The sequence below is a fragment of the Sinocyclocheilus grahami genome, unplaced genomic scaffold, assembly GCF_001515645.1.
Source record: "Sinocyclocheilus grahami isolate Dianchi unplaced genomic scaffold, SAMN03320097.WGS_v1.1 scaffold505.1, whole genome shotgun sequence".
NCBI classification, from domain to species: Eukaryota; Metazoa; Chordata; class Actinopteri; order Cypriniformes; family Cyprinidae; genus Sinocyclocheilus; species Sinocyclocheilus grahami.
Window position 1 is genome coordinate 719,603 of NW_015505684.1, and position 9,833 is coordinate 729,435.

At 37.3% G+C, this 9,833-nt stretch overlaps 2 protein-coding genes across 2 annotated transcripts in view; one reads left to right on the top strand and one right to left on the bottom strand.

The window, feature by feature from the left end:
* Nucleotides 1-290: 290 nt before the first annotated feature.
* Nucleotides 291-5,498, bottom strand: LOC107554517 (N-acetylglucosamine-6-sulfatase-like). The gene is made up of 4 exons (XM_016237036.1): nt 5,166-5,498; nt 1,503-1,562; nt 1,215-1,418; nt 291-467 (listed from the first exon to the last, which is right to left on the bottom strand). Exons 1-4 carry the CDS (start codon nt 5,496-5,498, stop codon nt 291-293), a joined length of 774 nt encoding a protein of 257 aa, XP_016092522.1.
* Nucleotides 5,499-6,206: 708 nt separating this feature from the next.
* polm (polymerase (DNA directed), mu) overlaps nt 6,207-9,833 on the top strand; it is an 11,841-nt gene continuing 8,214 nt past the window's right edge. The window contains exons 1-6 of the mRNA XM_016237044.1: nt 6,207-6,835; nt 7,701-7,878; nt 7,950-8,048; nt 8,123-8,293; nt 8,375-8,446; nt 8,575-8,695. Coding sequence (XP_016092530.1) covers nt 6,663-6,835; nt 7,701-7,878; nt 7,950-8,048; nt 8,123-8,293; nt 8,375-8,446; nt 8,575-8,695 — 814 coding nt within the window. The 5' untranslated portion in view covers nt 6,207-6,662. The remainder of the gene's footprint in view (nt 6,836-7,700; nt 7,879-7,949; nt 8,049-8,122; nt 8,294-8,374; nt 8,447-8,574; nt 8,696-9,833) is intronic.

Sequence of the window (9,833 nt, forward strand, 5' to 3'; positions counted from 1 at the left end):
GGAGGGAAGTGCATGTGACTTCCCAGATCAGAATTAAAGGGAGAGTTCATGCCAAATATTACATTTCTGTAAATATTTACTTATCCGAACCTGTATGACTTACTTTCTTGCACCAAATGCAAATTGTATGGTAAAAAGAAGAAAGTAAGGGTTGAGTAAATACTGACAGGACATGAACTGTCTCAAGAGAGATTTGTGAAATATGATGTCACATTACCCAACTTGGCATTCGCTGCTAGAGATGGGCTTTCAGAGCAGGGCTGGGGTCCAGCCCTCCCTCTGCCACGGTTTTATTTGATGTTTCGACAGCTGTCACCCGTGCAGGACTGCAGCTTGATCAGCCTTTGGTTCATGATCTGCAGAAGCGTAGGATCGACCTTCTTCACGATGTTCTCCAGCTGATGGGGATCTGACGTCAGGTTGTACACCTCTACGAACGACTGCAGGATCAGTGACAGTTGAGATGCCTAATAATTTTGTGGAAACCATGATACATTTTTTCAACGAGTAGAAAGATTTATTTGAAATCGAGATCTTTTGGTTACATTATAAATGTAATTACTGTGACTATCAATTTAATGCATCCTTGATAAACAAAAGTATTGATTTCTTTTTACATAGCAATGGTTGTACTACTGCTGACTGAAATAAATTATTGTATTTTAGCATTTATTTCAGAATAATCATAATTTGGAGGTTAAAGGAGCTTAATAATCATGAAGTCAATAAAGTCACATTACAAAATAAAACTTAATGCTAAAAAGAGGCAAAATTTTCTGTGTGTTTTTTTTTATATATAAAATTTGGGGTAAAATGTGACCTGGACATGTTGTAGTGAAGAATTTAAGATTACTGTAATGCAAAAAGATTATAATATAAATATTGTATAATTAACAAAAATATGCAACAAAAAAAATCTTATTTTAAATATTTAAGTAATATAAATAATTTAAATAAAAAATATTTTATTAAATTTCATTTACTCAAATAGTTTTCTTGAATTTGAGGCAATCAGGGAAATAACTGAAAACGAACAAACATTAACAGCATTCCAAACTTCTCAAACCCGTAAGAATGTTGCTGGCTTGGAACACTTGAAAGATTGCAAATATTTAAACACGTTGTGAAGAGCTTATGATATCATTTCAAAGAAAGAGCACCATGCAAATAGGCAGGTGATAGTGTATAGAGCACCAAACGGGACAAAAGCTGACCTGATTCAAGTATTTCCCGCCGTAGAAGGTCTGGTAGCGCATCTTATTGAGGTAAACCGGAAAGGCGAAGGGCTCAGCCTCCTTCTGCCACGCTGTGCCGCTGCAGTTGCCAGAGATGGAGTTATTTCGGACCAAATGATTGTGTGGATATTTCCCAGTGAGGATGCTGCTGCGACTGGGACAGCACAGAGGGGTGGCAGTGAACTAAACACAACAAGAAAAGAGAAACTTGTGATATTTGATCAGATCCATTAAAAAAAAATCTTTGGATCATGACTAAGCACTCACAGCATTGGAGAAAGTCACACCAGCATCACCGATCAGTGCTTTGGTCTTCTTCATAGGCGTCTGTGAATAAAAAAAGATTCAATGAGATGGCTATAGTGTCGATATGACGCATCATCTGTAACTAAGTGTCAACAGGATGTATGATTTCACACACTAATTTTAGCCGAATGACTTGTTCCTGGACTTGATTCTTAAAACAACAGCAGTTTCAACATGACTTTAACATGGGACTGGTTTAACCTAGCCTAGTAGTTTTATAATCACAACATTATTTGCGTGATGCTTAAGTACATAATTTTTTTCATTTCAGTCAGCACTAGTACAATAAATGCTACGATGTATACTTTTAAATTTAAATAATGCATTTTAATATATATTTAAAAATGTAATATGTTTGCATTATCTGTGCATGTATCTGTTAATAAATGTGCTTAATTTCTGTGAAAAAATTCAATGTAAAATCCTAAAATAGCAAGGTTTTACACACATACCACACAAAATTTCTATGGACAAACTGAGTACTAACTTATATATACACATGCAGAAAAATCAATGCAAAATTGCCTAGTACAACAAATTCTACGATGTATAAATACAGCTGCATTTAAATAAACATTTAAAATTATGTTATCAATTTTTGCAGTACCAGAATGAGAATTGGGAAATTAAACGTGCTTGTTTTTCCATGATCAAATGTCACAATTTAAAGAAAAAATATAATAGCCTTCATTTCATCAACAAAATATTTCCTACTTTTGTTCTGTTTGAATCTGAGGCAGGGCTGGATTGGTAATCGGGCATACCGGGCATTTTCCCAGTGGGCCGGCGCACTTAAGGGGCCGACAGAATGTTTTTTTGCCGAAAACCATCACGCAGGGACAGCGAGCAGCCAGTGGCCCATTGGTTTGTCTCCTGTATTGACAGCGTAAACATCCAATCACAATGCTCTATAGACGGAGCGATTAAATATTTTGCTCCACCTATATAAAGATCGCATCACCCCAACTTCTTCCTCGTCAGCTTTCCCCACGTTTTCACAGCAGATTTATCAAGAACAGGCTTGCTCTGCGGTGAGTGATGCGGGCCAAAGAGCAAGGCAGGAGGAGAAGAAGAGAGTAGTTGAATTGGTAAAGTGCTTGATAGGGACTCGCAACGGAGGCAGACATCTACAAAAGGGTCTGGCTGCAGCTTGGCGCTTGCACTCTCAGGCTTGCACTCTCAGACACTTGCACACTCAGACACTTGCACACTCAGACACTTGCACACCTCAGACACTTGCACACCTCAGACACTTGCACACTCAGACACTTGCACACTCAGACACTTGCACACTCAGACACTTGCACTCTCAGACACTTGCACTTTCGCTAGCGATAACCTACAGGGTCCTGCAAGAAAAAGAAAAGACCCGCAAATCCGTGGCTACAGAACAGCAGAATATGAACGCACGTGCAAAAAGTCTCTTGTTGCGCGTTTTCCTCCTGTAGAAAAACATTAAAATTAAATTAAAATATCAAATTCAATATACAGTTTATTAACATAATGAATATGTATATAGTATTTTCCTCTAACCACAAAACGTGGCATAATGGACTAAGATGATATAGACCAAACTCAATGCTCTTGATTATTAAAATATAGCCTACATAACTAATACACAGGCAAGCAGGTGAGCTCAGAATAAATGCAACACGCACAGTTTCGCGTTAAGCGTTTTTCCATATAGAATAAACTGTGTACAGCTCTTTTATATCATTGTCTTTGTCCATTAAGTTACATTACGGGTTTTATTTATAATGATTTTCTATGGGAAGAAAATTTTTAACGTGCAATTTAACGCATTGCGTTCTGTGCTCGTCTGCTTGCCTGTACGGAGTTGATCCTTTTAATATCACTTAATGCATTTCATAATGCACGTTCATATTTGCTGTTCTGTATATACTTTGAGTTAACAACAAGACATATAGGCTACTGAATTGTCTTTATCATCCGTTATTATGCCACATTAAGCGTTTTGCTGTATGGGAGGACAAGTGAAAGTTTGCGCATTGTGTTCATAGCCATCTGCTTGCCTTGTAGTACATTAAATATTAACTATATATCGAATTTGACCTTTTAATTGCACTTAATGTATCTTAATACATTACGCCATGTTAAGTGTTTATGTTTTTCTACAGGAGGAAAACGCGCAACAAGAGACTTTGCGTGTTTGCGTTCATATTCTGCTGTTCTGTAGCCACGGATTTGCGGGTCTTTTCTTTTTCTTGCAGGACCCTGTAGGTTACAGTACTAAATTAGTTTTAATCGTTTAATCACCACCACAGCGTCTCGTCTCCATTGGCAACACGCACCATTTGTGTCAATTGCAAGTGACGTCGCAGGTAGCGGAGCGTGCAAGTGGCGATTGCAAGTGACATTGTAATTTAGTTTCTTTTGTCTTGTCTTCACCACCTGGCTATACTGTTGTAAAATGTTGAGAGATTCAAACAAAAAGTAATCAATAAATAGAACAAAATAAAAAATAAAAAAGACTGCAAGTGACGTCGCTAGCGGAAGTGCAAGTGTCTGAGAGTGCAAGTGTCTGAGAGTGCAAGTGTCTGAGAGTGCAAGCGTCTGAGAGTGCAAGCGTCTGAGAGTGCAAGCGTCTGAGAGTGCAAGCGTCTGAGAGTGCAAGCCTGAGAGTGCAAGCGTCTGAGAGTGCAAGTGTCTGAGAGTCTGAGAGTGCAAGCGTCTGAGAGTGCAAGCCTGAGAGTGCAAGCCTGAGAGTGCAAGCGCCAAGCTGCAGCCAGACCCTTCTCGACATCTAACCTATCCTAATGTGTGTGCGCGGCTGAGCGCCATGAGTGTAGAATGCGTAAACACTTTTTAATAAAACGTAAATTCGTCCCATGCGATTTTTTTAGTCAAGTCAAGTCAAGTGTGTTCATAGAGATTTCCATGGGCCAATGCGAATAAAGCTAGATTTAATTGAAAAAAAAGACACGATATTGTCGGACCTGATGTTTTATTCTTATCCAAAACAAGATGTGATATGAGTGCGATACATAGGCTACATACATACACTACCAGTCAACATTTTTTGAACAGTAAGAAAGATCCAAAGACCAGCATTCATATGAAATAAAAACCTTTTGTAACATTATACAAATAACATTCAAAAGCTTGGAGTCAGTATTTTTATTTTATTTTATTTTAATTTTTGGGGGAAATTACAGAAATTAATACTTTTATTTAGCAAGGATGCTTTAAATTGATCAAAAGTGACGATAAAGACATTTATAATGTTACAAAAAAAAATTATATTTCAGATAACTGCGGTTCTTCTGAACTTTCTATAAATCAAAGAAACCTGAAAAATTCTACTCGGCTGTTTTCAACATAATAATAATACATGTTTTATATATATATATATATATATATATATACACATTAAAACATTAGTACTCTGTATATGTACATACACTAAGGTAGTACCATTGTTTTTTTGGAAGTTCACTTAAGTACTATGTCAACATTATGGTGCATACATTTCAGTGCCATTGTATTACCGTCTACAATCACTGTTACCAGCAAGACACCACCACAGTACTTTGTGAAGAAGTGATACTCTCATGGTGCACGACAATTAAAAAAAGCACTTGAAGTCTAATTTTGTTCACTTACCATTCCCCCCATCTCCACATCCTGGTCGTCGGTGAGAATGAGGATGATGTTGCTCAGTTTGACGCATTGTGAACACCTGAGCGTGCAGGTGAGAAGCGCGACAAATAGACAGGTGGACACCGCACGCGAGCTCGCCATGAGGACAACACCAGACCAAACCCGCAACCGGTCTGCCTGAGAAACGGTGTCAAGCAGACGAGGGTTATGAGTGGCGAGCAGCAGCACACACGGTGGGATGAACTGAGAAAGTTTGAGGAAGTGAGACGCTCTGTGTGTCATATGACTGCAGCCTGATCTAACAGCTGATGCCTTCACAATCAAGTCACAGTTCATAATCAAGTAAAAAAGTTTTTTTAACACAAAGGTTGTCTCCGTTTAAAAACCGTGCTCTAGTTTTTTCGTTGTTTTAAAATGTTTTATAAATTATTATTTATCGCTCTGATAGCAAAAAGAAAAAAAAAACTTATTTTTTTTTAGCCATTTAATTTAAAAACGACAAATGTAAGTTTATAATTGATATGTCAGACGAAAATGATATATTTCTATCTTTGTCGTTTATTCACGTGTGTAATAAGAACTCTGAAATATAGAACACCTCAGATTAACAACATTACTCTCAAATTAACAAAATAAACGTTTTATCAAACTCGACCGTGTGCGTTTTATTGCGAGGTCACATCCTCACACCCTCCCTTTCACGTGATTGTGTTATTGTTTTATAATCGCATATGACATAGTCTTGTAAATGCATTCGAAGATCAAGAAAATCTTCCCTTTCGTAGTTATTATTTTATTTTTATTATGTAACTACTGTGATTTAAGTTATTGTGGCAACCGACGTCTGTCATGTCCGCGACCCAGTCGGAACGCTTTATGGGTGCACCAAAACTTGTGTATCACCCAAAATAGATCCCCCTTGATACAATCCTACGAGACATAAGGTCCGTCTTCCGAGAGGTGGCGCCTGTGGCCCAAAAACCTGAGCTCTCGTTTGGTTCACATTCAAATGCGAAGATGCTTTACGTTTTTGAAGGCGTTTGTTTACAGCGCTATTATCGATCAGATGTATTAATCGATATTCTTGATTCTAAGTCGAATCTTCCAGAACAATTTCTTTAAGTGATTTTAGAATGCATTTCCGGTAATCACAAACGGCTGTGATTGGTCCATCTTCACCAGCGCAGAGAAACGTACCAGATACCACGTGATACCACGCATCCTTTAGCAGCGATCAGGACAACTTTTATTAAAAAAACTATACTCATAAGATTAGTTTAATTTTAAAAACACCAAGTGAATAGCTCAAACAGAATAATTAGTTTCTATAGAGAAAACTTGTTTCACGATAACTGCCGTCTATTTACGTTGTTATTTCTGTGACACCTTTTCCCTCAGTCTGGTGGAAGCGCAGAAATCAGCCCAGAGCGTCTGATCTGATCTACTCTGTGGTGGTAGATGGGGTGATGAAGGTTATGTTTTTAGTGTTTGCTCTAGACTATGATCCCATTAAAACGCAGGAAAGCCTCTCTACCTGTAAGCCAACAGGATGACACCTGTACATTTCCCCATGTTTCTATATTCATCTTGGAGAGGAAGATGGGAACATCTAGAAGAGCATTTCTTACACGACTAGGACGGAGCAAAGGATTTCTTATTAAAGAAACCTACAGGTACGAACCAGCACTTTACTATGATAGTACCACCAGTGTTGGGGAAAGTTACTTTTAAAAGTAATGCATTACAATATTGCGTTACTCCATTAAAAAAAAGTAACTAATTACGTTACTTTTTATGGAAAGTAATGCGTTACGTTACTTTTGCGTTACTTTTAAAATCTGGACAGGGCTTGCTTGTTTGTTTTTAAAATATAAAAGTTCTATTTTTGGCAAATATAAAAGCCTTTTCACACCAAAAGTGAAATGAATAAGCCTCAGGCTGAAGGGAAAGTACATTTACATCCGTACAGTAGAATGCAGAAGAAGACATTTCAACACACTTCAGCAATAAACAAAATACACACAAATGTTGTCTAGAGTAATTTGTGCTTATTAGTACGGTTGAACTGGATCATCGAAGGACAGAAGCAAAGACATTGGTGATTAGAATGAGATTACATACATAAAGGATATTTGTGTTGTTTAACATTTAATTATTGCAGGTTTGCATCATATTCTGAGTTGCATTATTTTTATTCATTTTGAGGAATACTGAATCTGTGTGTTTTTTTTATTTTGTGAGTGAGATGAATTAATGCGTATTCATATTTATTTTTGAACTACAGTAACATCTTCTGATTTCTCTCAACATGAGGACAGGAGAGCTGTCAATCAATAAATTGAAAAAAAAATAATAATAACTCTGATATTCTCTTGTAAATTAAAAAGTAATGCGTTACTTTACTAGTTACTTGAAAAAAAGTAATCTGATTACGTAACTCGCGTTACTTGTAATGCGTTACCCCCAACACTGATTACCACAGTGTTTTTTTATAGGGGTGCAACTTTTGGACTATTCCTGTTTGTTTTACTCTTACAGTTCCTCCATCACACATGTTGTGTCAGAAAACAACAGTGGAGATGAAGTCCAGGCCTGGTTGGACAACCAAACGGGACGAGACGCCTCCAGTTCTGTCCATTTGTTGGACATCAGGTGGTTTACAGAGAGCATGGAGGCAGGACATCCCGTTATAGTTCAGGACAGACACATATTAAAGGTACAAGGACACATTTATGGACACGTTACTTTTAAAAGACCAGCTGAACTAAGTATTTAGACGTGTTGCAGGTTAACCCAAAACCCAACGGAGACCCCACAGCAATGCTGATGAAAAGTTACGCCTGTCAAAGACGAACGCCTTTAAAACACCACAATTCATTTCTAACAGTGAGTTATTTATTGTCTTTTTCTAATAATGTGTCTGAGCAGTTTGATGAACAGTTTGGCACTCTGTCCCGCAGGAGGCTCTTGAAATCTTGTCTCAGAATGCCGAATATAATGATAATGAAGGACGGAGCGTGGCGTTCAGACGGGCGGCATCAGTCCTGAAGGCGCTTCCCCGGCGCGTGAGGAGCATGCAGGATCTGAGGTGTTTGCCCTGCCTGGGTGACCATTCACAGAGAGTTATAAAGGTGATAATCAAGCTCCCTTATCTTCTCAAAAATCCATGTTATCTAGATGCATCTGTTAATAAGGCTATTTCACCTTTTTAGGAGATTTTAGAAGATGGATCATCAAGAGAAGTTGAGTCAACAAGACAATCAGAGCAATATCAGGCTATGAAGGTAAAGATGGGTAGTAGTCGTACTATATTCTGTTTTTGCAGAAAGAACTGTGAAGGCAGTGTAAATGATATGCCTGATTGGTCAGCTTTAGTGTGTGGATTATGAGGTCATATCTTCCCTTTCTGCAGGCACTAACTGGTATTTTCGGGGTGGGTGTGCGGACGGCAGATCGCTGGTTTAGAGAGGGTTTGCGATCTCCAGACGATTTGATTCGCACAGGACAACAGTTGAACCGTGAACAGCAAGCAGGTACTGCATTTCACTGTTGAAAATTATTATTTAGTTATTTGTAATTACATTCATAAATAAATTGTAAAAAAATCATTGATTCATGTGTGCGTGTATGTATGTATGTATATATATATATATATATATATTTAAAACATAAAATACATTTTTGATAAGCTGCTGCCAATTCACCACATTATATATGTAAAAATGTTTTTTTTTCTTTTAACTTTTAAATGATTTGGTTAATTGGTTTAATTAAATTATTTTCAAATTAAAAAAAAATTCTACAGTATAAAGTACATGTTTTCTAAATATTTGCATGAAGCAACTTTTAAAGGGATAGTTCACCCAAAAATGAAAATTCTGTCATTAATTACTCACCCTCGTTCCAAACCCGTAAGACCTCCGTTCATCTTCGGAACACAAATTAAGATATTTTTAATGGAATCTGAGAGCTCTCTGACCCTCTCATAGACAGCAATGATCCTAACACAATCAAGGCTCAGAAACATAGAAAGGAGATCGTTAAAATAATCCATGTGACATCAGGGGTTCAATCGTAATTTTACGAAGCTACGAGAATACTTTTTGTGCGCAAAGAAAATAAAAATAACGACTTTATTCAACAATTTGTCTCCTATAGCGCCATTTTGGGGAGTATCACATACGCAGAGGTGTAAAGTATTGGAGTAAATGTAATTAGTTACAGTACTTGAGTATCTTTTCAGGTACTTCTTTTCAGGTACTACATACTGTAGTTGTACTGAGTATCAAAGATATTAGCAACTTTTACTCTTTACTTCACTACATTTCTGAATGAGTACCTGTACTCTTTACTCCTCTACATTTGAAATGAGTGTCGCAGTTACACATTACATTTTGCATGGATTTTTAATTTTACTTAACATTATTTTATTTATCCGTTATACGGAAGAGACCTTTTTGAAAGATATTGTTTTTTGTTTGTTTTGTTTTGTAATTTTGAGGTGTATTCTGGTTTTAGAAAATAAATGCGATTGCTCTCCTCACAAATCAACTCTTTCTTGTTTTTGTTTCATGCTCTCTGTGCCTTGCCCTGGACTTTTATGTCACTTCCTGTCTCCCGTGGTGTTTGTAGTCAGTTTGTAGTCCGTTTGTTCATTGGTTCCCCTTGATT

Bases quoted from the DNA above. Each gene is read 5' to 3' on its own strand.
- LOC107554517 (XM_016237036.1), bottom strand. From the start codon at position 5,498: ATGAACTGTGACTTGATTGTGAAGGCATCAGCTGTTAGATCAGGCTGC. The intron at 1,419-1,502 runs GTGAGTGCTTAG...TGTTGTGTTTAG, and splicing joins GTGTGACTTTCTCCAATGCT to TTCACTGCCACCCCTCTGTG. The intron at 468-1,214 runs GTCAGCTTTTGT...CAAAATTATTAG, and splicing joins GCGGGAAATACTTGAATCAG to GCATCTCAACTGTCACTGAT.